We start from the raw sequence: 27,500 nt of genomic DNA on the forward strand, positions 1-27,500 counted from the left end.
ACGTTGCCGCACACCCAGCGTTCAGATTTCGAGCAGCTTCTGCATTCAGAATCACTGTTGTGAAAGCTCGTCTTAGACTATTAATGGGTGGGATAGATTTCTCAATCCCTGTGTGGTCTTTATGTGTGCTGCAGCAGTGCGGCGCTTACCGTCGTTGCCAGAATCGGGTCTCTAAAGCCATCTTCTTTGGGCTGTTATCTAGAATGCTTATTAAATATGATGCTTTGGCTGTGGATCAATATGGAACAGATTCCAGAGGCAGGGCTTTTGTTGTCGAAGCCTCCCGTGTGGTTCGCTGTAACGTGCCGCCCAGCGGTGGATGGATGTTGTGGATGCTCTCAGATGTTTCTGCAACATGTGTCTTCCAGATGTACAGGTAGTTGTTGCGGTCCATCCCCCACGGGACAGGATTTCCTACCCATCATCCGACTTGAAAGAGTTTTATGTACATAGAGGTCTTTTGACGTGAGATAAAAGCATCACTTATCATCCGTGGCCTAACAAAAGCACTATGATTAGGTTTTCATGTGGGGGGACGTAATTGTCATAGTGCACTTGTTGTTTGTTGTCTTTTACAAGCATGCTGGAAAAACATGTTCAGTGGATTAAATCCAGGAAAGTGAAGCCAGGATGCTAGTATATATATATCTATTTTTTTTCTTGAGGCAACCAGCATGAATCACAGCAAAGAGATGTTTGCAAAATCTACAATTAAGAAAGTATTTAATGGTACAATCTATTTTTCTCTCTTTAGATGTCATTTTTTTTAGCTTTGCTAATTAAGATCACTTTTTCTCATAGTGATTAAAACAATTTAACTTCTTGGTGAAATTTGACATCACCTCACACCAATGGATCCTCTGCAGTGAATGGGTGCCGTCAGAAAGAGAGTCTAAACAGCTGATAAATATGTCACAATAAGTCTACTCTAGTTGATTGGTTAATATCTTGTTTAAGAAAAAGCTGCTTGTTTGTAAGAAAAAACCCCTTCAAGACGTTTTTAACTTCAAACTGTTGTTTCTCTGTTTTTCTCTATCCACAATATTGCTTTCTCCATGCAGTTGAAAAAGTCACGTTTTCTGCTTCAAGAGAAGAATACGCATAAATCAAGCACTGTAGACAAGTGAAAACATATATCGATTCATTTTGATGTGAGAGGACAACAGGGGATGGATTTTTTTCACTGAAGGAAGCATTATAGATTATGGACTTTGGCCAGAAGCTGTGGCTTAAAAGTGAATTTTTTTTTTTTACAAACGTGCAGCTCTTTACTTCACAAGATGTTGATTGATGGACCGGAGTGGTGAGGATTACTTGTGGATTATTGTGATGTTTTTATCAGCAGTTTGGACTCATTCTGACGGCACCCATTCACTGCAGAGGATCCGTTGGTAAGCAGATGATGAACTGCTACATTTCTCCAAATCTACATATTGGATGACATGAGGGTGAGTAATATTTTAACAGGTTTATTTATAATAATTTTTTTTTGGATGAACCACTCCTTGAATCCATTCTTGCTGAAAAAAAATTATTTTTAATAAGTTGCTGACTTTGCAAATGGAAAGAAATACGTTATTGCATGTTTGAACTGTGCTGAACAGCAGTGTGATGAAACCGGCATCCTGACCGATCGTGACCTTTGAGCACGAATGCATCTGGTGGTGATTGTGCCAGCACAATGAGCGCTTTGGCTCTGTTCACACTAAATTTGGACACCATGTTTACCCTCACACCTGTTCTGCGTGTCCAACAAGCTTCGTTTTTGCTTTCTGTTTGTGTCGATGAACATGCAGAGGGACTGAGTGCGTCATCTGGAAAGCATTCTCTTCTGTTTTAACTACATGTCTGTGTGCGCATCTCATATTTTAAAAAGAGCGTACAAACATGCACTATAAATCCTAAATGTGAGGAAAGCATCTGACAGAATGATTCAGTGTGGCATAACGGATCCAAAAGCTTAATTTGATGCACATGCAAAAACTGTTTAATTACAACAAATTTACAGTTACATCTTGATTTATTTATAATTTTTTTTTTAAGATTCCCTGGAAGGTGATTTCACATATACCAATTTTTCATATCATCAAAAGACGTCTCACCAAAGCCGCATTTATTTGATCAAAAGTATAGTAAAATGCTATTATTGTGAAATATTATTTAAATTCAGAAGAACTGGTTTCCAACTGTATATATTTTAAAATGTAATTTATTCCTGTGGTGCAAAGCTGAATTACTTGAATCTTCAGTATCACGTGATTGTTCAGATATTGTTCTAATATGCTGATTTGCAACATTTCATAAACATTTTTTATTAGCAATATTAAGAACAGCTGTGCTGCAAGTTTTTTTCCCTTGTTGAATAGAAAGAGAATTTATTACAAATAGAAATTACTGCCACTTTTGCATGCACTTTTACATTTATTGCATCCTTGCTCAATTAAAGTTTTCGGTTTCACTTTATTTGAAGGTATCTTTGTTGTAGTGTACTTGTACATTTAAGTACTGAGTAATATTAATGAACTATATGTACTTGCTATATAGTTAGGATTAGGATTTAGCTTAGTGTTACATGCATGTAATTACTTACAATTTATTGTTATTATAACAGTAAGTACATGCAACATGTGTAACAAAGACACCTTAAAATAAAGTGTTACCAAGTATTGAATCAATTTTTTTTAATAGTGTGCATAAGCTATAAACAGCATTATGAAATCAGCAGCCAAGAAATGCATTGCAGCGTCCGGCAGATGGTTCTGAATCAGCAGAAAATAACGTCTCAGCACTTCAAAATACCGTCACCTTCGTTCCTGGTTGCCCGTGTGTGATCTTTGCTTTAGGTTCGGATTGAGATCGTGAAGTAGGGGGAGCTGGTTCATATGCTGGGGCCATCTGCTGTCTGCAGCCGCCCTGACTCCTCTCAGCCGGAGCTGTTGTTGCTGCCAGTCAGAGGAAGTGTGTCCTCCTCCGCCCAGCCTGCTGAGAGGAGACGGAGCCGATTTTTGAGAGTAGCGAGGAATAGAAGGATATGGGATATCATTAAGATTGCTGGTGCGGTGAGAAGCAGAGAGCATCAAGGTGTGCACTAAATAGTGTTACCCTTGGGAGAGCCCTTGGGCTGGTTTCATGACCAGGAAACTCAGCTGTAGCTGCACGGTGCGTGAGGCGAGCGCTGCGGCAAACGGCCCGCGTTTCCTTCATAAATTGTGCCAAAAGTTCAGCATGACTCAGAGGTTCATCGGCATCACCTGACCTGTGCGTAAAGGCCAGGACCTGATTCATGCATGAGCAAAGCAGAGATGAGTGGCTACAAGCCTCATGGGATTCAGAAGTTGGTTCGCTTTTCACTGTGAAGGAAACTCCCAGTCTCTAGAGATGAAATTTAGACGCCAGTAAAGTGAATTTGGTTTCGGGGAGTCTTTTGATGGTGGTTAAACATTGAAATATGCGGTCAGGCCAAAGTGGCGCGAGTTTACTGCGTACATGCACATGTCCTTAAAAATAAAATCAAAGAGAATTTTTTTTTTTGCAGTGGTAATTTGTGCACCGTGTCAAATCAAGAGAGAACTAAGTCGATTTTAGTCGGTCAAGTAGTGTTTTTTTTTTTTCAGCTGACGTACAATAAAAACAACCAATCAGAATCCACTTGTGCTTTAAAAAGCACGAGTGTTTAAATCAGAACGTTACATTTGCAACTGCAAAAAGATAAACAGAACATTATTTTACTTAAGATGGTTATTGTAATTGTAGTTATTGTTCCTAGTGTGATTATGCCTCGAGTAAGAAAATAGAAGATGGAGGAAATGCAACTTGTTTAAAAACAATATTTATTTTTGCAGTGCAGTTAGTTGGCAAAGCACAGAAATCACACACTTCACCTTTAATTTGCATGCCGTTTGAATGACATCCCCTTTTATTTAAAGGGCATCAATTATGCAGCTCTCAAGAATAAAATAACACACTCGGTTTACCAAATTTCCTGTCTTCCTCAAAAGGGAAATGGTTGTTTTGACCATTTTGGATCTTGGGTGTCTTCATGGAAAACCACAGAACTTTTAGGATTGGGTTTTTTGTTTATGCCCACTCTTTTTTTAATTGTTAGTTTGTTTTTATTTCATCGAAGCTATTTAATAGGCAACATTAAAGCAATAGTTTAAACAGAAATACACATTCTGTCATCATTTACTAACCCGCATCTTGTTTCAAACCCGCATGAACTCTCTCTTCCAATGAACACAAAAGAAGATATTTTGAAGAAGGTTTGCAATCAAGCAGTTGCTATTTGCCATTGACTTTGTATTTTTTCCTTACTAGGAAGTCAATGGCCACCAGCTAGATTAGTTAAAGCCTTCTTCAAAATACCTTATTTTGTGAAGATATACAGGTTGGGTTAGTAAATAATGTCAGAATTGTCTTTTTTGGGTGAACTATCTCTTTAAGACCTTTACATGTTCCAGGCCATTCAGAACCTTATTTGACGCCATTTGGTCCCAATTGACCTTCATGTTGAAGAGAAACTCTACACATGCATCAGTTTAGCACTATTATCTGGATCAGGATGGCTTCAGGCGAGGGTTAGGACAGCTGCATTTCGGTGCACTACCTTTTTTATTAATGGAGAAAATGGCAGTTTGATTATAATTTCAAGATGCATATAATTATAAATGAAATTGTGTGATTGTTGTCCAAAACTCACCTACTATTGTAGGCTTTAGCCAAAGAGTTCGTAGTCTGAGCGATTGCTAGGTGGTTTCATACAGGCCCAAAAGATAAAAAAAGGACACTCCAAGTCTATATATTTCTATTATTTGTGTTTATCATTAGTGTGACCCGTACAGTATGTGACCGCATGTAACTTTGCATTGCAGAAAGCGCAATGTTTTCGGTGCAGTCCAGCGATGTGGAAACGCAGCTGTGTCCACACTTCCTCGTTAGTGTGGGATTAATTACCTCAGGCAGAGAACAGTAGAGAACACGTCTGTCAGATCCCGCCGGGATCAGAGAGGTCGCAGGGAGTCCAGGGAGCAAAAAAATCTGCTGACCCCCTGCTCCTCAGCGCTTTCTGCGAGAAGGAAAGATTCAGTACAAACCGTGCTCCCCAGAGGAGAGCGTTCTGCAATCCCGAGGAAAAAAACTTGCCATTCTGTTTCAGTTTGAAATTGTTGATGTTGTGTGAAATATCAAGGTCGTGATTGCAGCGATCAGTCAGGAGAAACTTGCTGAGGGAGGAAATAAAGAGGAAAGAAAACAGAAAGATGAATGTGCTGTCTGTTGTGTGTATCTATCTATCTATCTATCTATCTATCTATCTATCTATCTATCTATCTATCTATCTATCTATCTATCTATCTATCTATCTATCTATCTATCTATCTATCTGCTGTCTGTGCGTAAAAGCATTATATATAATGTTTATTTTTATTATTGTGACTTTTAAAAATCTAATCTGATATAATAACATACACACACACACACACATATGTATGTATATATATATATATATATATATATATATATATATATATATATATATATATATATATATATATATATATATATATATATATATATATATATATAATAAATTCCAGACTCAATTCAATACATCCAAGGTAAAAACAAATAGTATAAAATGCCACAAGTGTGTACACTATGTCCTCTTTACATGTTACGGATGGGGCAACAGTTTTACAGAGAACATAATAGACATGATTAGAGGAACACATGCGGGAAGACTGAAAAATGGACAGATCGTGCTTCCACGAACATCTGAACGGGAGTGATAATACAGGCTCCGACATGGAGTGGAATGCTGGCAAACCTTGTGAGGACCGCAGAACATTTGTCATGACATTTGGTGAATCTCACACACACACGCGCACACACACACACACACACGCACACATGCACAGCTTGTCTGGTGCACATTTATAGTACCAAGTTAATGCCGTCTTGCAAAATCTAAATTTTATCCTATATTTTATGTTTTCCTGATAATGTGAGCAGGGTTTGGCCGTGCAGAACTTGTTGCCACGATGCGAGGAGTTATTGTCGGAGGATCGTGGCTGCTATAAGGATTCTGGCTGGTTGCTAGGGCGCTGAGTGGTTGCTAGGTGGCCCAAGTTAAAAAAAAAAAAAAAACTGCATTCCTCATTTAGCACGAATCTATGAGATGAGTTTGAAAACCGCGCAAGAGCCTAACACCGAGTGTGAGCAATAGCAATGGCGATTGTTTCCTTAGCAAACACCACTAAAGAAACAAAAACACTCTCAAAATGAGTCCAGCTATTCAAAAGGAATACGAGATCAACATATCACGCTGCTATTATGAGAAATAACTTCACGGCCAACTTAGAAAGGATAAATATTGCAAAAGGTTTAATCAAGACATTTGAGGATTTAGGTAAACACTAGGATAAATGCTTAGAAACCGGCAACCTTCAAGATCTTCTTCAAGATCAGGGACCTTATCGAGCCCTCAGACTGACAACAGCGTGACTCCATTAGCTGAAACCCAACACTGGGCAAACCAAGACAGGCACGGACACCGTGTTTGCTCTGCGTTACGTTATCGGCCCGCTCGCTTTTATTTGTCCTCCCCTGACCCTTGAGTGTATATGATGGGCACGATTAGATCATGACAACATACAATAGCCACATTGTTCTCTTGGGTTTTTTTTTTTTAATTTGGACGTGTGCTTCACTCATCTGCTGCTCTCTTCTCCGAGTTAGTCCGCAGTATGACTCAGATGGGACTATTGATCGTTCTTTATAATTATAACCTTCTGCATTTTTCAGAGACACCCATCATTCACGGCTTCTCAATCATAGGGCCGTCCGGAGAGCCGCCCATCTCACGCAGCTGAGATAATAACTGCTTTCTGATGCATTGAGAAGAATAGATCACCACTGGGCGTCGAGAACGAAACATTTTCGACGTTTATTTAGGTCGCAGACAGGAAAGAGCGCGAGTTGCAGTATCTGAGGTTTTTCGACCTTTCTCCTCATTGTCCGTGCCTGCTTGTTTACGGCTGATCTTTAGGAAATGACTCGTGCCCTGGGAGAGTGTTTTTGAGCGTGAGGGTTTCTGTCTGCATTGTTGTTATGGGTCAGTCTGAGCCTCCCATTTCTGTTTCCCGCGCTCGCTTCCTGCTTCACGAGCCACTTCCTGCACGCTGCGGTCCACTTCCTGTCCGGAGTTCCCACAGCAGTTCCATGTGAATACACGAAAGGGGAAAGCACACTGTATCACATGTGAATGTGTCTTGGGTCAACCGGAGATCTTGAAAATGAAAATAAACTAAAAATCGAATCAAATCTTAAAATCATTAGGATATTAAATCAAGATATTTAGTCAATTTCTTACTGTAAATATATTAAAACATTTTTAATTGGGAATATGCATTGCTTTTTTTTTTTTTTTTTTTTTTTTCAGATTTCAGAATTTCAAAAAGTTTTATCTTGAAGCATTTTCTTCAGCTGAGATGTTCCCATGACAACGCAGTAGTGTATCAGCGGATATCGATTTAATGTCATAAATGTTTGCAAATAATAAGAAAAATGGCTATATATGTATATGTATGTATATATATATATATATATATATATATATATATATATATATATATATATATATATATATATATATATATATATATATATATATATATATGTGTGAGTGTGTGTGTGTGTGTGTGTGTATATATATTTTTATATTTTGGGCGGCATGTTATATTTTGAGTCAGGCAATGTGACTCAGTGTATTGATTTTTATAGCTCTATACTCCAAATTGTGTCAAAAGGCTCTCGTTTCCATGTCATTTTTATTCTCCCAAGGGATTTTTTGAGCCAGAGTTGATAAACGAGTTACATCTCCTAAACCTCACCTGTGCTATCGGTTAGATTAAGTGCAACTTTGTAGTCAGTCTGAGATTTTGGTCTTCAAAGGCTGTCTCTAGATCAGAGCTCTTATGCGTGGACGGTCTCCAGTGTGTCATGTGGTTTGTTTTATGTTTCAGGGCATTGAGTTTGTGAAGCGTTGCGCAGCAGCACAGTGGCTCCCCTCTCAGGCCGGTCTCGGTACCGCAGCATCACCCAGCCACAAATCTGCTTCATGGCCACAAGTCCAGACCTCTGCGGTACATATGACTGTTACCAGAAGGTGAGAAGGTAAGAAACGTCCGAATATTTACACCCTTGTCTGCTTTTAATAGAGTCTGCGGACCAGAAAGATTTGTCATTGTCGTGCTTTGTTTGTTTTCTTTGTTGCTTTGTAGATAAACTTACGATCAGGAGGCAGTGAGGTGATGCAAAAGACGTATGACATGGAGGTCAAAGGTCACCTGATAACAGGCCCCGGTGAGCACCTCCATGTGTCCGCTTGTGTTTGTTTGCTGATAAGAACTTGTCTTTCTACATAAGACCTGTACTTTCTCAGTTCTACGTGATATAACCATACCCGTATCCACCTCAATAGCAGCAAAAGTGTTTTGCACACTGTACTTTTTGGTATAAAGTGTCACCATTTATTTTTATTTATTTACTGTAATTAGATTTAAATTAGATAAAATAAATGTAAAATAAAATTAAGCAGCACAACTGATTTCAACGTGAATAATATTAATAAATGTTGACAATAAATGACATTTTAACGTGCATTCAAACTGCTATTTTTATTGTTTAACTTGATTGTTTTCTCTATGTTTTTGATTAAATAAGTAAGCCTTGCTGAGCAGAGGGCCTCTTTTGAAAAAAACTTGATTTGAGGTCCCTGCTGATGTATAACATGACGCGTGCGCGTGTGTGTGTGTGTTTTTCACAGAGCTGCAGGCCGCTCTGGACAGTAAGCAGCGCGCGGAGCGGATGGTGGAGCTGCAGGAGCGGCGCAGGAGTCTTCAGTCGCTGCTCAACACTCGGATAGCAGAACTCAGACGCGTGTGTCTGCAGGAGGCGGTCAGTGTCCGGAAGACAAATCAGAATATAGCCAAGTTAACTATAGTAAGAACTAGAACGAGAAGCTTGACGTGATGAGCTCTGTATTCCTCTGGGGTGTCGCTGGCCGAGCGCACGTCGGTGAGCTGCCAGATCATGCGACGACGCAGAGACGCCGCCACATGCCCAGCTAATCCTTGCTCATACTTGTATCTCAACGAGCTTGGCTTCTGAAATGCCGGTTTTACGCAGCATGTGTTGCTTCGGACGTGTCATAGCGTAGAAAAGATGGTTTGCGATTCTCTTTCGAAATAATTCGACATACTCTTAACTCAATACCAAGTACTTACTCGCAACGTTACAACCACGACCCCATTAATATATGCCCAACAGTTCACGAACATCAAAACCTATTGTATTTAGTATTCGAAAACAGAAATACCATAATTCATTTTACAGTCAAAAATATTAGCCAGTCCTAACAGAGCTTCTGTATATGATATAGCAGCAATTTATTCTAAAGCTTCATCATCCCTTCCTATCAAAATGCATGCTATAGATAGTTTTTTTTTTTTTTTTTTTTTTTTTTTTGATGGATGAAAGATTCAGAGGCGGCGTATAAATGTGATTCACACAAAGTGAGGTCGGATAAAAATTTCAGAATAAAGGCCATTGCACACAGAATTTGAATTTTCATGCATTGAAAAATAAATATGAAAAATAAAAAAAAAATTGGATCAGGTTAAATTTTTTGGGCTTTTCACATTCGTAGCAAGCATTTTGAATATGAAAAACTGAAATGCATATGAAAATTTCACACCGTTTCAAGGTGTGAAATGACCATGAAAAAAGCATGAAATTTTAATATTGATTTTTTCGGTGAAAACCTGAGCAAATGATTGTAAATAAAATTGTCTACAAAAGTGGAAATGTCTGCTTTAAGATTAAAAAAAAAAAAAAAGTTTTAAAGAAAAATATACTTGTTCATGTTTGTGCTTCGTTAACTTTGTCAGGAATTGACGGGCGAAGTTCCTCATGAATATCCTCTGGAAACCGGAGAGAAGCTCCCTCATGTGCGGCGCAGGGCTGGACTGTCCCGCGGCGGCTCCAAACATAACACCAAAAATGAGGTGTGTGCTTCTGAGGTGATACGGGTGGCCACAAATTTGATATTGGATACAGGACAGATAAATATTGTAAGTTGCTGAATGTTTGTGCTGGCTTAGGAAGAGGACGTCTCTCAGCGCAAGACAAAGAAAACCCTGTTCAGCGGCGCCCTCCGCAGGCACGCCGACTCAGAACAGCATCCTCCGCACAGCAAACGAACGGTTCATAGAGGATGCCACACAGGTGGGTTTCAAGATTACACAGATCAGCTAAACGCATAATTTCACGGCCAGAGTTTTTATTATGTATACAGTATGCGCTACCGTTCAAAAGTTTGGGATCGAGAAGATTTTGAAAGGAGTCTGTTATGCTCTGCGTGTAAGGCTGTGTGTGTTTATAAAAAATATAGTAAAAACAGTAATATTCAAAAATATTATTAGAATTTAAAATGAGTCATTCCTCTTTGAATATATTGTAAAGTATAATTTATTTCTGTGATGCAAAGCTGAATTTTCAGTCTTCAGTGTCACATGATCTTTCAGGAAATCATTCTAATATGCTGATTCACTGCTTATGAAATATTTATTATTATTATTAATATTATCTATGATGATATTTGTTGGAAAGAGACATATTTTATAACATCATTAATGTCACTTTTTTGTTAAATATACCGCAAGCTTTTGAACAGTGATGTATGATGAAAGAAAGCGGTTTGCATTAAACACTTTATAATGCGTTATTTATACTAGCAGAACAACCGATTGACAAATCAATGTTTGTTTCAGCCTCACACAGTGTTTTAGTCCATGGTCAAACTGAGCAACCCAGTTGTAAAAAAGCTGATGTAATGAAGATAACTATCTTCACATCGCGCCTCTGAGGTTTGCAGGTCAAACTTTGCAAAGGTTATAGAGATCAGATTAAAGATAACATTGATCAAAACTCACAAAGATTCTTTATGTGAAGTGCTAAACTCATGTGACTTAGTCTTTGGTAAATAGAGACGGGATGAAAGCCGGTTTACAGTGGATCAGATCAATTTAGTGTCAAGCTGGCGGCCTGGCTCTAGACCGTGGGAACTCTTCAATGTGTTTGCGTGTTTGGGTATGTGGTATATATTTAGGAGAGAAAGTTTTCTCTTGTGTGCAAACGTGGAAAACAGTCCGCCTTAAACGAGACGCGTCAGACTCGTTGCTTGTGTAACAGGAAGTGTTGAGGAACCGGCATGTTTCCGACCATTATTACTATAACGATGATGCAGTTTCAAGTTAAAAAAATAAACACACGTGAGTTTGTGTACTTGTTTGGATAAGGGCAAACCACGCTTATTATAGCTTACTAAACTACAACTAAAGCCAAAAAGTGTGATTGAACAATTAAATATGTGTATGTATTTTATGTATGTAGTTTAACTTGGTGTACTAAAATAATCAAATCAAAAACGTAAATAAAAAAACATATGCACATATGTGTATATATATATATATGTGTGTATATGTGTATATAAATATGTGTTTATATATATGTGTGTGTGTGTGTGTATATATATATATATATATATATATATATATATATATATATATATATATATATATATATATATATATATATATATGGATTATATACTAAAACAATAGTAGATAAACTATAGACATTTATATTTATAATACTACTCCAAAACTACTCTAATGTTTTGCATGCTAAATAATTATTAAAACCTCTTTAAATTGTAAAAATAAAATGTAATAATTATATATATATATATATATATATATATATATATATTGTCTATCTAACACATATAATGACATAATGTAACCTCATCCTTTAACATTAGCACAGAGCCAATACAGTGTGTTTATGTAACCTCATGTAATGTGTGTATGAGTTGATTTACATGATGCGTGAATGTTTATGTCCTCAGATAACACGGTGAAGTCAGAGAGCAGCTCCACGTCTGATTCCACCAATCAGGACACTGGTGAGTTATGGGACGGATCAGCGCGTTACATTAGCAGGATAATGAATTCGAGAGACTGAGATAAGAAGCACTATTACAATGGCAGGATGAGTTGAGTGGACGGAGAGACCCCACGGGGGTCATTAGAGTCTTCACATCAATGAGTCAAAAGCCTGTTATTAACACTCACTGAACTAATCCCCTCCCCATGGCGCACACTCTCTCTCACTCTTTCTCTCTCTTTCTCTCTCAATTTTTGATCAAGCAGTGTTGTGTTTTATTAGCACACTCTACATTTATTACAAGCTCCATTTGCCAAATCATCAACGCAAACAACAAAAATAGGGCAAAAACAGTGACATATTAAGTCAAAGTGAAAGTGAAGTGACTTGTGGCCAGGTATGGTGACCCATACTTGGGATTTGGAATTATTAACATTATTAAAATTAAAATTCAGTTTTTATACATTTTAAAATGTCAATTATGATGCAAAGTTAAATGAACAGCACTTACTTTGAAATGCATCAATCAATGAATCAATCATTTTTATTTATATAGCGCTTTTAACAACACAGGTTGCATCAAAGCACCGAGCAAGTAATAGTTATAAAGACAAAATAAATATTTATTATATAATATAATGTAATATTATATAGTTAAATAATGCAGTTAAGTCCACTGATTGTTCCTAAAGTTGTGTTATTATAACTGATATACAAGTAGCCTCTTTTAAAAGAACTTGGCTCCAAAATGTATTTGCTTAAAACACATAAAATATAAAATCTGGATGCTTTTATTCATAAAGAAATATAGCACAAATGTAGCTTAAGTAGCGTTTGAGCACATATCACACTTGGTTCGTTTTGTTATTTAATGCAAAAATTATTATACTGTTCAAAATGACACGTTAAAATGATTAAAAGCGACAGTGAAGATTTCTACAAAAGATTTCTGTTTCATTAAACGCTGTCCCTTTAAACTTTCAGTAGTTTTTTTGGCATATAAACTGCCTCGTGTAGTGTATCTTTTAACGTTTATCTCTGTGCAATGGAAAGCATGCTTCTGTCTCAACCTCATAAATCTCTCTCTCTCTCTCTGTCTCTCTCCGTCAGAAGATGCCTCTGACGGCCTGTCGACCTCGCAGCCCCGGCTGGTCTCGGGGAGCCCAGACAACAGGTTTTCACGAAAACTCTCCCCTGTGGAGATCTATTACGAGATGAAAACACGCCGCAACTCTGTGGCCAGCTCAGCCAGGTACGCACTCAGCACAATTTGCTTTCACGCTCGGCTCGAGAAAGCAGAAACAGCTGTTTTTTCACTTTATGGTGAATCAGCATCGTTTAACTGGCCTGAAATCACCTCATTTAGATGAAAAAACACAGTATAAGTGGTTTGTAATTAAAACCTGATTTTAGAATAAAGGCTCAGTACCACTTAAATGCTTTTAGGCAGTAAAGGAACAGTTCACCCCAAAATTAAACTGCAGTGAATGGGTGCCGTCAGAAAGAGAGTCCAAACAGCTGATAAAAACATCACAATAATACACAAGCGGTGATTTTTCATTCAAATCTTATTGTTTTAACAAATATAATAAGACTGCAATATTATTTTTATCATCAGTTGTTGTAAAAGTGTCACAATATAACTACAAATCAAGTTTCTTAACTGTGCACTGGATTTATAACAAGAAGACTTGACTGGTGTTTTTCTCCCAGCCCGAGTCACTCTCTTCCAAGAAGTGTGTCGAATCTGGAAGGTAGAAGTGTCCCGGCAACTCCGCTCCTGTCCCGCAATGGAATAGCAGGAGTGCACATCAGGTAAAAAAAACGCACAAAACACACATACATAGACACTCGGGTAATGGTTTATATTGTAGTTAAAAGCCCTGAATTGATAATGGCACAAACATTTTAATTAAATTACTTATTTGAAATAATGTGTAATGAAGTAATGGATGTCTGAGGAGGTTGAGTGTAAAGCCCCATTATTTCCTACTCAATTTAATTACACATAGAGAGCGGCTTGTTGTGCCGCAGCGCCGGGAGACGCTGCTATCAGCATATACACTGATGCATTGTGTGCCTGTCATTTAATCAGTGCATCGCTTGGGCGGCTTAAAGGGAGAGTCCATCCACAAGTCCTTCGTTATTGGCTCAACCTCATGTCGTATGCGTTTCTATGTTGTGTACAACATCTCCTTTGCTGTAAATATTAAAATCTAGCATGAGTCTGGTGAATATCTGTTCTGGTTGTCACATTTTTTTGAATGTACACTACCATTTATATTGTCTTTGAAAGAAGTCTCTTATGCCCACCAATGATATTTACATATATATTTTAAAATGTCATTCATTATCTGATAGCAAAGCATTCTTTGAAGAAAAGAAAAATTTAAAGAACAGCAGAAATAGACATATTTTTCATACATATAATTTATAATGGTAATATTTAATGTTTAAGCTGTCATAATTTATGATTGACCTTGAATTAAAACGATAACATAAATATCTTTACTGTCACTTTGGATCAATTTAATGCATGCTTTCTAAATAAAATTATTATTTTCTTTCAAAAATATCAATCTGATATTTGCTTTTAAATAATTTACAAATGTTTTTGATTTGCACTTTTTTTAAACAATAAATACTGTTCTATATACTGCTGTCAAACGATTAATTGTTATAAATATTGATAATATTAATTGTTATATATAAAATATTATTTTGCATAATAGTGCAGTTTTTGTTTGCATAATATATTTATGTGTGCTTTGTGTATTTATTATGTATATATGAAAAAACACACACGCGGGTTATGTATCAAATATATTTATTTAGAATATAGATTATATGAATATAAATACAAACATGTAAATACATGTACATTTTTTAAAAATATATAGTATATGTATGTGTGTGTCTTTTATATATACATAATAAATATACACAGAAGAAATGCATTATGCAAAAAATACTTCAATCATTTATTGTATTATTAATACATTTATTTTAAAATTAATTGCCACTTCTGATCTATTTAATGCATCCTTCCTGAATAGAAATATTGTTTATTTGTGTAGGTCAGAATCCTCCAGCGGCACTGCTGCTGTGAAGCAGTGGTCAGACAATCCCGAGGCGTCCCATCAGGTGCCTCTGCAGTCTCAGGAGGGGTCGTCCTCAGGGTCCTACGAGCAAGGACACAGACGCAGCAATAGCTCAGAGACGTTGCTCGATCGGCACGGCACCTCAGCGGAGGACGGAGGTCAAAGGTCGGGCATGCCTGTACGGAACGGCCCGTACAAGAGCTCGGAAGCCATCATGGACACGACGTTAAAACAGGCGCAGCGGAGCAGCCCCGAGCGGCAGGCGAACGGGCACGCCGAGCTGTCCCGCGTTCGCTCGGCCGCGGGAGGTCGAGGAACGAACGGAGGTGTCGGTTACAGTGAGATCCTCATGGATTACGTGTGGGGGAAGCAGCAGAAGATTCAAGCTCAGCAACAACAAAGACTGCAGGTGCAGAGTAACGCGAAAGCCCGGCCGTGGCCCGACGGTCCCAGCGCTCCTCCGCCTCCCTACAGGAACGGCTTCCCCCAATCGCAGCAGCTTATTTTGAGCAACGGCCCTCCGGCCTACAGCCCTCTAATGCTGAGAGGGAAACCCGGCGAGCCACGGCGGGTCAAAGTGTCCCGCACCAAATCCTGCGGCCCGTTCGTTCCCTTGCAGCAGCACCAGCAAGAGTCCATCCTGCTCTCTGCCTACAACGAAAGCAACACCTCCAACGGTACTGCTGTTAATGTGACGCAGATGGACCACCTCCACAGACCGCCCCATTACCCTCTCGACTCCTCCGCGCCCACGACCCCCGACGACCCCACGCGCAGCCTGCACAAGGCCCTGGCGCTGGAGGGCTTGAGAGACTGGTATCTGAGGAACGCTCTGGGACAGACGGCTAACGGAGGGAAGGGTAAAGAGGGGACTCAGACTCAGCGCAGGCGTACCACATCCTCTCTGCACAACTCCCAGCCCCATCCGCCGCTCAAGCACCAGCCGCAGTCCTTCCAGACGGACACGTCCTATCCACAGATCCCCCAGTCGGCCACCTTTCATGGACACCCGCTACACGGAAGGTAATTGCACGCTGCATTACAATCTACGTGCATAAAGTAAAAGAAAAATGTATATAAATGCAAAAATGTGTGTGTGTTTGTATATATAATACATTATCAGTCAAAAGTTTTTATCTTAAGAATTCTCTTCTGCTTACCATTTATTGGATGCAAAAGCAGTAATATTGTAAAATGTTTTTACTATTTAAAACGCATGCTCTCTATTGTAATATAATTAAAATGTATTCCTATGATCAAATCAAAATTTTCAGCTTAATTACTACAGTCTTCAGTGTCACATGATCCTTTCATTCTAATATGCTGTTTATTATTATTATTATTATTATTATTATTATTATTAATATTTCAAAAATAGGGTTTCAGGGTTATTTAATGAATAGAAAGATCCAATTAAAGATCAGAATTTATCTGAAGTAATAAGCTTTTGTAACATTATACACTAAATAAAAGGCTAGATTTAAGACATTTATGTCATAAATATATTATTATTATATATAAATATTTTTGGATCAGATCAGAATATTAGAATGATTTCTGAAGAATCATGCGACTCCTAGTATGAGTTTGATCACTAATAGTGAGTTTGATAATCATCACTGCTTTTGCTGTACTTTTAATTAAATAAATGCAGGCAGCAGAAGAGACTTCTTTTAAAGTCATATCAAAACGTTTGACTGGTAGTGTACATTTATATTTATTAATTATTGCATTAGATATTATGTCCTTTTATTAATACACTAGTACATTAATAGCCTTTCTCTAGCAGTTTTCTGCACAATGAAAATGAACATTTTAATACATTAATAAATCATAAATAATACGCTGAAGACCGTATAAAAAAATTAAGACATTTCATTAAAAAATATATAATTTATTCCTGTTCTTTATTCCTATACTATTTTATGCCCACAGTACAATAGTATAAAATATTGGGAATATAAAAAAATTGGTAATATTGGGAAATATTTAAAATAACTTTTCTTTTTTTTAAATGTAGTTCATGCCTTTGATGCAAAGCTGAATTCTCATAATATGCTAATATGTATTTCTTATTATTTTCAAAAATACAATAGCTGCGGCTTATTTTGGAAACTCTGATACATTGTTATATATATATATATATATATATATATATATATATATATATATATATATATACAGTATATGATTTTCTTTAATGTTATTTCTTGTCACTTATAGGTCGATGGAGCTTTCTTTGTTCCAAGATACCTTTTCATCTAAGATGCAGGACATGACCCTTAAAGAGAGCAGTAACGACAGACCCACGCCAGGCACGCTGGTCTGACACGCAAACACACGATCTCACACAGACTACAGCAAACACCAGCTTACGCGTGTAGAAAATGGCAGACCGAGAGAATGCCAAAATGGACTACTAAAAAAAAACCAAAACGTTTTGCTTCCTTTCGGCAGTTAGAATTGAAGAATTCCGACAGAAACCAGTCTATCGCCCTTGTTATACTAACATATGCTAAGTACACTTGTACTCAAGACCCTTTTCAGCATGAAATCAAGCTGTCTTCTAGTTTCACGTCATCTCCGACCTGCAGACCTCTTACGATAGTTTCCCTTTTAATCAGCAAAGTTAGTAGCAATCTCTGGCAAAAGAGACGACATGCCAGCACATTCCTATTAGCAAACGATGTGAGATTCTACTTTCTGTCAAACTATTTCCAGCCTCGATGTGGATTTGTCACGAAATGCGTACAAAGAGCTCATTCGCGAGAATCTGCGAAAGCTTCCACGAGTAGTTTCCGGACGTGTTAGGCCCTTTGGAAAAGAATCAGGATCTCCTCGATGTTTTTATGGAAATGTTTCTATGCAAATTAACAATCAAGAAGACTGTGTTTAGACGAAACGAATCATTTGAGTTTTGGTTTTGTCATTCCGAGTAGCAATTTTAAAATATTTAGGAGAAAAGAACCAAGCCAAATCGTATACTTTGATGGACTGTTATAGAGTCAGGGACTCATGAAATGTGTGATACCATTAGTATCTTTATTACTGAATCACAACGTGGAGGAGTATAAACGTGCTCATTCAGGAGGATGACAAAAGAATGGCACAAAGGTCGCCGTGCGGCTCAAACAACATCTGTATCACTCGTATTTATGACGCTTTCTTCCTCAGGCTGTAATTATACACCAGTATTATTTACACGGTCGCAAAGAAAATAAATTTACAGGTAGAATAAAGAACAAATGACATTTGATATATTATTTTAAAATGAGTCTCATGAAACCTGTCAAGAACATGCTTTACTCCAAACTCCAAAAAAAAAAAAAACGTTTTAAAATTAATTGTTTTGTCCTGCAGATTTGCATAATTTTAAAATAAAGTAAATCAGAGCCTGAGAAAATATCTGCATTATTATCTGCGCAATTTCTGTGACTGGGAAAAAAAAAAGCACTTCTCGTTGCTCCAAGAGAGGAAAATAATCACATTAATGGATTTAAGGATCATCATTAGTATTTGTTTTGATTTGTGCCGATTTAAAAAAAAAAAAAGACTAAACAAAAACGAGTCCTTTTTGGACGGGATTTTAATTACTGTGATTAATGTGCGTGATCACTAAGAGTAATGAGAAATATAAAAATGCTCAAAAGCAAAACAAACGGGTGCATTATGATAATGAGAATTGTGCTTGGTTTTCATAAAAATCGTCTCAAAATAATAATAATAATAACATAAATGGGCGGAAAAGATTGTTTAATACTAATACTTTTGTTATTGTCTTATACTTTCGGTATTGTTTGGTCAAGAAAAATAGGCCTGTTTTGTTTATTTTTTTAAATCCTATAAAAATAAAACAGTATTTTTCTTTCGATTTTTGGGTTAAAACGTGAGTCGTGTTACATGTTTGGCCGAGACTCCTTGTAATACCATCAAGAATTGATATTATTTTCCACTAGGAGGAGCCCCACTCTCTTGTTTGGAAGGGGTTCTGGATCCAATCAGCATCCGTCGGCTGCAGACGCACTCAAAGCGTTCCTGCCAGGTGCAGTGCTTGTCCCGAGAATCACCAGGTTCTCGTGTATAGCGCCTTAATTGCAATTGTTCATTGTTTTTTCCAATCGGATTGACCGCAGATGTCAATATTTACTGTACGTTTCGGTAATTAGATTGCACGAACTGAAAAGGATTAATTAACCGAATCAGGACTTTGCCAAGACTAGTAATTTCCCTACTTTACAATTTATCTGAATTGCGATACTCAGAACATGGCGTCGCCTACTAATGCCAGGATGCCAATCTTTGACCATTGTGCCTAGCAAATGTGGCGGGGAAGGCTTGTAGAAACAATGACTTATCGTTATGTGCATTTCTCACAGCCAGATTAAATAAAGAATTAGGCTTCTGCTTATGAACTACCGATTTTATTCTCACTTTACGACTAAAAAAAAAACAACAGGCTTTTGGATTGCTGGCTAATCCACTCTGAATAGTAGCTGTAGTCTGCTATGTTTTTTAGTGTTAGTGCTCCCTTCAGAAAAAATACCTTGATGTACCAGTGCATGCGGGTATCTGTTCTTCTTTACTCCTTCTCTATTGTTCCCTGATTTTTATTTGGTTCACTGTGTTATCGTTACGTAGGCAACTCGACGGAGGTCTCGAAAAGCTTCTACACGTCAGATGCCTTCACCGTGAATATATCTGTACAATACAACTGAGAGTTGAACTTACTGAAGCAATCTAAACTTTCTCAGATACTTTGTCACCAAATGCTGCCGTGCTTGTCTCAGGACTACACTGAAAGCTGCTTTGATTGTGGACTGTCCATTTGAATCAACGCCACTGATGCATGGAAGTGTCTCTAATAGAAATAACTTCGTTTTTTTTCGATTGAGAAAGTTGGAGAATGTTTATGATGCTTGTAAAACCTCGCTGAGGACATCTATTTCAAATGCTTTGAAAGATCATGTTGCACTCACGTGAAACATGATTACTTCTGTCGATGAAGAAGATCCAATGGATGAAGGCTATGAAGGATGACGGCCTTTTATTTTTGATTAAAGACTTAATAGCTGTTGATTCAAACTGAAGGCAAATAAAACCAATGAAGTTTGTCGTGTCTGTTTTGCTTTCACGGTACCAAATGTTACAATGTTTTGAAGATGTTCCCTACATGTTTTGGACACTATTGAGGATTTTATTTCAATTTGTTTCAATTTTAAAAATTCCTTATCCGAAACCTCTTTATTTGCAGTTTCTCTGCTCGTATGTTTTATCCGTTTTGGAAGAAACCTTTCAGACTGTATATAGGCTTATTTGCTGTTTTCTCTTTGGTTTTCGACATTTTATATCTATATAAAAAATCTAATGAAAAACCAAGACTGTACAAAGTTTGTTTTTAATAAAGTGTTTTTGGTCATATGTAGTCGTCTGTGTTATTTAACGTGGCCTAACATGATTGGATGACTGGGAAGGTCTAGTTTAAGGCCGTAGGTTATATTTTCTCAATGGTGGGGACATTTAAATTATTGCTAGGGACAATTTAATAGCCAATAGTTATTAATAGGGTTGTGTCATCGCGTTTGTACTTAATTCTACATCCTTTAAAATCATAACAAGTGTTGTCAAAACTATAGTTCTGTCCTTAAATATGAAGGGAGCAAGCAACAAATTAATCAGTGCATTAAAACCAATTCAACCTATGTCCTCTTCAGGTGAATAAAACATGGTTACACTATAGTAAAGCCATGGTAACCACAAATTAACTATGGTTACAGTAGATTAACCATGGTATTCGTAGTAAATACAAAAATACGGTTAATTCACAGTAAAACAGCTGTTAATTTGTGTTCTGCCTTATCGGTTTGATGTTTTGGTTTGGAAATAAGTTGAAAGCACCCAGTCATTTCATACCACTGAATGTCAAATGCATCGGTGAATATCGTAATATTTGAGAAATGTTGATCGTGTCGGTCCGTAATGCAGTGATAATCAATGTAAAGAGAGCAAAATGGGAAACAAAGCATAGTTAGAGAGGGCAAACTTTGCCATTCAACTGAACTGTGCTAGTATGTTTTAAACAAATTAAGTAGCCTAGCATTGAAAAACAAAACAAAACACTGCAGACAATTGTAATGGTTTTCACTACAAATATTACTTGTAACCATCAGAATAAATGGTTTGCTTTGGGACATATTGCATTAGGATTTATTGGCTTACAGGCCACCCAACCAATAAAACCAATACAAACCCCATCATTTAATGGTGTCTATTGTGTTTTTTTTCAGCAGGTAAGTATTACCATAATTTATTAATATCGTGTGATGTAGTGTGACATCAATTGTTTTCTGCATTTATTACCCTCTTCGGCAACATAGCGTTACCTGCAGTCGTGCCAAAGCTAAACAGAGTTATAGATAACACATCACACAACAATACATCTAGCCACAATAAAACAAACAGCGCCAATAATAGGGAGAAGAAGAAAAAAAGCTAGCGATGATGACAACAGTCGTGTGTGACTTTTGTAACATGTGGCGTGAGTGAGTAACGTCCGTGTTTACTCCACCTATCGGCGCGGTTTACTGCGATTCACCCGCTTTGAGACCCGGTGAGCCTGATGGATTTACGCCCGGACTCGGTCACACACCGGCGGCTTTCATTCTGCGCTCGGACCGCGTACCGAGTTAAATGACAGGGACTGCGTGTGCTCGCCGCGACGAGGGTCTGTCACTTTTCCGATCTGCTGCGAAAATGACCTTTGCGTGGATCAAAACAGACGGAAAGTTGGACGGAGGAAGTTGAAGTAAAGTGAATATATTAGCCAGCAGCGCTAGCGGCGGTGCTCAAACGACACTTGCTTAATATTTACGTGCCGTTTGATTCCATAAAGTGCGGAAGTAAACGTGTAAATAGTGTTTTATACGGTTTTTGCGTCACCCCGCTGTTTGTTTCCAAGTTAGTGCTTTTAAGTTTATTAGCTTGACTTGCTAGCTGTCATTTGAACTACCTAGAACATGTTGTTCATTTACCACTTTCGGTGTGTTTTACGTTAGTTCGCTTGATAAACGTTTAACGCTTTTAACCTCATCGTGTAAACGAACAATTTCCCACAGAAGTCGTTCAGAGGCGATCTGTCATAAGTGTCAACCGTCTCAGATGTTTCTACTGAAAGTCCTTAGCAGAAACAAATACAGTCACAAATGAGACTGCTGGCACACGGTTACAGGCCTTAATGTTCATGGCATTGGCTCGGATTGTTTATTAAAATTAATAATATCTCAGTTTGTTTCTCTTGTGAAACTTAAAGGAGACACTTGTAAGATTGCGGGGTCAATCTTCAACAGAATTACGCACAGCTCTCCAGTTTGCTCCATTTAATCTCATTGCTGTTTCTTAAACATTTGAGATATGCTGTCATTTTGCTCAAATCGCGTTTATATTAGTTTACACGAACAGACGTCCATATAGCTGTGTACAGTAGCGACCTGCATTTCGATAACTTGCATTTTGAATAATCTCGGTATTGATAAGCTACGAAGAAAAATGGCTGTGTACTCAAAACTGCCCTCCGAGCTGAAGAAACCCCTTGTGAGAAACGCCGTTGTCCTTCTTGTCGCGCTGTATGGGGCCAAAAAACTTTCCCCTTACGTATGTGGCAAGCTCAAGCGAAGTACTAGTAAACAGGTCAAGGCCGCTGACCCGGTTAGCGCCGGTGAAGAACCCCAAGAAGTGGAAGCTGCGAAGAAAAAGAAAAGCTCCCCGGCTGTGAACCGCGAGTTCTTCGAGAGGTTGCTTCGTCTCTTGAAAATCCTCTTTCCTCGGCTTTTCTGCAAAGAACTCTGCCTGCTCGGTTTCCACTCTCTAGCTCTCATTTCACGCACCTTTCTCTCCATCTATGTGGCCAATTTGGATGGGCAAATAGTGAAAACCATTGTGAAGAAAGACCCCAGGGCGTTTGTGGTTGAGTTAACCAAATGGCTGCTCATCGCCATTCCCGCCACCTTCGTGAACAGCGCCATCCGTTACCTGGAAGGTCAGCTGACCCTCGCCTTTCGCACCCGGTTGGTCACCCATGCCTACATGATGTATTTCAGCGATCAGACGTATTACCGCGTAAGCAACATGGACGGCAGGCTGGCGAACCCCGATCAGTCTTTGACCGAAGATGTGGTGATGTTCGCTGGCTCTGTGGCTCATCTGTACTCCAATCTGACCAAGCCTATCCTCGACGTAGTGGTGACCTGTTACACGCTCATTAAAACGGCCGAGTCAAAAGGCGCCAACACCACTTGGCCCTCCATCATAGCTGGCTTCGTGGTGGCACTTACTGCCAAGATACTGAGAGCGTTCTCGCCCCGCTTTGGGAAGCTGGTGGCCGAAGAAGCCAGGAGGAAAGGAGACCTGAGGTACATGCATTCGCGCATCATCGCCAATTCAGAGGAGATTGCCTTCTACGGAGGACATAAGGTACGTTTTCTGACGCTGTTTACTCATGTGCATGACACAAAAGCAGATGTTTAGTAGCATGTTCACACTGCTCTTTTTCATACCGGCAACAAGTTGTTCAGTGAATTCATTTCAATCTGCTTCTCACGCAGACCTGTCTTACAGCTTCAAAGGATTTAAAATAGAAAACACTATTTTTGTGGTGCTTTTTTGATTTTCATGTTAAAAAATATAAAACAATATATTATATTATAACAATATATTATTATTATATATTCATTATAAAATGTTATTATTATGTTAATATATTTTAGGCCTATTTTGTACGTTGTGTCTTTTGTTTTTACAGATTTAACTAATGAAATAATATTGTATTATACAACATTATAGTATATTAAGTATATAATATTCTATTATTAATACATAATTATATATATATATATATATATATATATATATAATTTAATTAGCTTGCTTGCTGGGCTTTTGTAGAATAATTTATGTTAAATAGAATAATAGCCTTTATTACAGATTTAAGACTTTATTACACTGACAGTATAAATGTTAATTATTCAATTTAGTATACACTACATTTAAAGGTTTTGGGTAAGTAAGATTTTTTGTTTTGAAAGAAATGAATGCATTTATATTTCATTTTTAAGGATGCATTAAATTTATCAAAAGTGGGGGAGTAAAATTATATAATTTAATGTTAAATAAATAACGATGATAATAATAATGTAATTACATAATAACAGTTATAAACATTCGGCTCTTCAAAAAAATCCTAAAAATGTTAAGCATCACAACTGTTTTCATCACTGACAAGTTTTTTTATGTGTTCCATGAAGGAAAAAGCCATATACTTTAGGTCTGCAAGTAAATGAAAACAGAATAAAAATTTTTGGGTGAATTATCCCTTTAAGACTGTAAAGCAGGTGTTTGAGGTCATTTTGTATCAGTGACAAAGCAGATGTCACTGCTGAACAAACAGCGCCTCATGCATGCAATGGGAAATGTTCCCGAACCAAAGTGTTCATAGAGAGAGGTCATGTGATGTGTCCGAATACAAAGAAGGCCCTGGAATTGGGGCAAAAGTCTGTATTCGCCTCTTTGACCCGAGGCCTACATTTACGCGCACTCTTCTTAACTTGCACGATGATTTTAATACGCTCTGACGTTATCCTTAAGAATATAGGTTTCTTATTAATACAAAACAGTTATGAAATGACATTATCTTGAATCAAGAAGCCCGTTTGGACGCTTTATTACCGGAAAGCGACCTGTGTGTGAGCTTGCGTGTTCTTCAACTTGATGTTATCTTGTTGCCTGTGTATCTGCGTGTATGCGTGTCTGCGCGTGTGTTTGCGTGCCTGCGTCGGTGCCCTGCGCAGATCGAGATGCTGCAGCTGCAGCGGAGCTACACGGCGCTGTCCGGACAGATTAACCTGATCCTGTTCAAGAGGCTGTGGTATGTCATGCTGGAACAGTTCCTGATGAAATATCTCTGGAGCGCATCGGGCCTGGTCATGGTCGCTGTGCCCATCATCACTGCCACCGGATACTCTAAATACGGTACGGATTAAATTATGATTATCTGTAGTTCCTGTTCTCCTCTCTGTGTCTGTGGCTCCAGACGTTTCGGCTCAGTTCTAAACGTCTTCGGACGTCCCTGAGCGCGTGTTGATATGGTGTTCTTAAAGAGGACAGTTTGATAAATTTGATATTTTTCTTGTATAGTTGCATTCAAAGTTTGAGGTTTGAAATCAAATATTTATTTTTTTATGTTTTTAAAAGTGCTCACCGAGGCTGCATTTATTTACTTGATTGAAAATATAGTAACAACTGTAATATTGTGAAATATCTGTATAACTGAATATGTTTTTAGGTATATATTAAAATGTAATATTCTTGTGATGCAAAGCTGAATTTTCAGCATTATTACTCCAATCTTCAGTGTCACATGATTCATGAGAAATCATTCTAATATTTGCTGCTCAAGGAACACTTTTTTAATATCAGTGTTAAAAACTGTAGCTGATTTATATATATATATATATTATATATATATATATATATATATATATATATATATATATATATATATATTTTTTTTTTTTTTTTTTTTAGAAGAATCCGTAAGATCTTTTATATTTACTGAGAAATAAAAAGAACAGCATTTACACGAATTTAAAATAAAATATTTTAAAAACTATAATAAAAGAACTATACATTTCTTTACTGTCACATTTGATCAATTTAACATGCTAGCATAAATTTTCCATTTATTATTATTATTATTATTATTTTATTTATTTATTTTACTCACCCCATACTGTCCTCAAATACCGTGTTTGACGTGTTTGCTGCTCTTTCACCTTTATTACATGTTGCTAAAACGTATCTAGTTTTAATTAGCATGCATATTGCTAGATTTTATTAGTACTAATTAAGCACATATTAATGCCTTATTTACATGACCTTATTTTGCTCTACCTTACTATTAATTAGCAGCAAGTTAGGAATTGATTAATAGTTAATAGTTATGTTTTCTAAAGTGTTACCTATTTTTTCAATATTTTTGTTTTTATGACATCCATTCAGATTCAGAGGATGTAAAACAGGCAGCCCTGGGGATGAAGGAGGAGGACTTGGTGAGTGAACGCACACAGGCCTTCACCACGGCCCGGAACCTTCTGAACGCTGCAGCTGATGCAGTGGAGAGGATCATGGTCTCCTACAAAGAGGTGAGATGCATTTCGCCCACGTAACTTTACAAAAAGTGCTTTCAGATCTAGATTAAGAAGTTAACATTTTTGCCTAATGGCTTACGTTGCATGTATGCTGTTTGTATTTGATGTTTTGGGGCCAGAAAAATCTGAAATTGACGAATCTAGGTTATAAATACACTGTGTACGAGCTGCTCGTCTATCGTCTTTTTGTCGTGTAAATGTGGAAAACCTAAACACTGTGCATTCGGTTACCAGCAGATCAAGCATTCCCGCCGTTTTGTTACTTGTAGTGTCAATTAAAGGTGTTTCTTACGTAGTTATTTCTTGTGTCACAGGTCACAGAACTGGCTGGATATACGGCTCGTGTATATGAGATGTTCGAGGTGTTTGAGGACGTGCGTGTCGGAGTGTACCGTCGTTCAGCCTTAGAGGTGAAACCAGAAGAGACCGGGGCCACCGGGAAGATAAAACATGGCATGAGAGTGGAGGGGCCGCTCCAGATCAGAGGTCCGATCAACTTTAGTTGCTTCTTTATTACTTGTATGTTTGGAATGCATGTTGGAATCGTATGGTTGCTATCTACAGCTTCAGTATAGCAGTTTGCTATATGCAGACGGGTTACTACATTGATTAAATATATTCTATACAGTCAGTGCATACTGCTTCGAATTAGTGCATCCCACAATGCAACGGCTTTCTTCCATTTCCAGTGTGGCTAGTAGACTAGAAGCAATTTAACTTATTTTGATTGGTCTTCCAAAAGTGGGAATTAAAAATTGGTTTAAAAGTTTTCAACTCTACTTGCTTTATTAAAGCGCCCCTATTATGGGTCATGAAAGGTTCATATTTCGTTTTTTAGGAGTCTCAAATAACAAGTTGACATGCATGCAAGTTAAAAAAAACACACACTTTCAGCTTTTTATAATATGCATTTATTTTAACCTTGTCTCCCAAACAATTCGTTCACCGATTAATATTTCCAAACACCTGGTGATTTGTTGATTTCATTAAATGCAGTGTTTATGAGCTTTTCTTTTCTTATCTTTTCCTTTAAGGTCCTTTATTAAATTACACCACCGTTCAAAAGATTGGGGACAGTAAGATTTAGTAATAAGCCTAGAAGAAAAAATTCAGCAAGCACACGTTAAATCGATCAAACGTGACAGTAAATGCATTTTTAATATCACGAAAGAGTTCTGTTTTAAACAAATAAATG

At 37.6% G+C, this 27,500-nt stretch overlaps 2 protein-coding genes across 11 annotated transcripts in view; both read left to right on the forward strand.

Moving 5' to 3' along the window:
- Positions 1-20,525, forward strand: part of ccdc120a (coiled-coil domain containing 120a) — a 44,595-nt gene extending 24,070 nt beyond the window's left edge. For 2 of the 9 annotated variants that reach the window (XM_043247386.1, XM_043247383.1), the window contains exons 2-12: positions 1,343-1,448; positions 8,022-8,172; positions 8,280-8,361; positions 8,825-9,000; positions 9,948-10,064; positions 10,161-10,284; positions 11,969-12,025; positions 13,117-13,258; positions 13,720-13,821; positions 15,084-16,130; positions 17,331-20,525. In XM_043247386.1, the coding sequence (XP_043103321.1) occupies positions 8,310-8,361; positions 8,825-9,000; positions 9,948-10,064; positions 10,161-10,284; positions 11,969-12,025; positions 13,117-13,258; positions 13,720-13,821; positions 15,084-16,130; positions 17,331-17,436 (1,923 nt within the window). In that variant the 5' untranslated portion in view covers positions 1,343-1,448; positions 8,022-8,172; positions 8,280-8,309 and the 3' untranslated portion in view covers positions 17,437-20,525. The remainder of the gene's footprint in view (positions 1-1,342; positions 1,449-8,021; positions 8,173-8,279; positions 8,362-8,824; positions 9,001-9,947; positions 10,065-10,160; positions 10,285-11,968; positions 12,026-13,116; positions 13,259-13,719; positions 13,822-15,083; positions 16,131-17,330) is intronic. The other 7 variants (XM_043247387.1, XM_043247385.1, XM_043247384.1 and 4 more) reach the window with 5 other exon arrangements.
- Positions 20,526-21,645: 1,120 nt separating this feature from the next.
- Positions 21,646-27,500, forward strand: part of abcd1 (ATP-binding cassette, sub-family D (ALD), member 1) — a 16,012-nt gene continuing 10,157 nt past the window's right edge. The window contains exons 1-4 of one of the 2 annotated variants that reach the window (XM_043246727.1): positions 21,646-23,573; positions 24,947-25,127; positions 26,157-26,299; positions 26,620-26,791. In XM_043246727.1, coding sequence (XP_043102662.1) covers positions 22,650-23,573; positions 24,947-25,127; positions 26,157-26,299; positions 26,620-26,791 — 1,420 coding nt within the window. In that variant the 5' untranslated portion in view covers positions 21,646-22,649. The remainder of the gene's footprint in view (positions 23,574-24,946; positions 25,128-26,156; positions 26,300-26,619; positions 26,792-27,500) is intronic. The other variant, XM_043246726.1, reaches the window with a different exon arrangement.

Source organism: Puntigrus tetrazona, chromosome 8 (genome assembly GCF_018831695.1).
Source record: "Puntigrus tetrazona isolate hp1 chromosome 8, ASM1883169v1, whole genome shotgun sequence".
Taxonomy (NCBI): domain Eukaryota; kingdom Metazoa; phylum Chordata; class Actinopteri; order Cypriniformes; family Cyprinidae; genus Puntigrus; species Puntigrus tetrazona.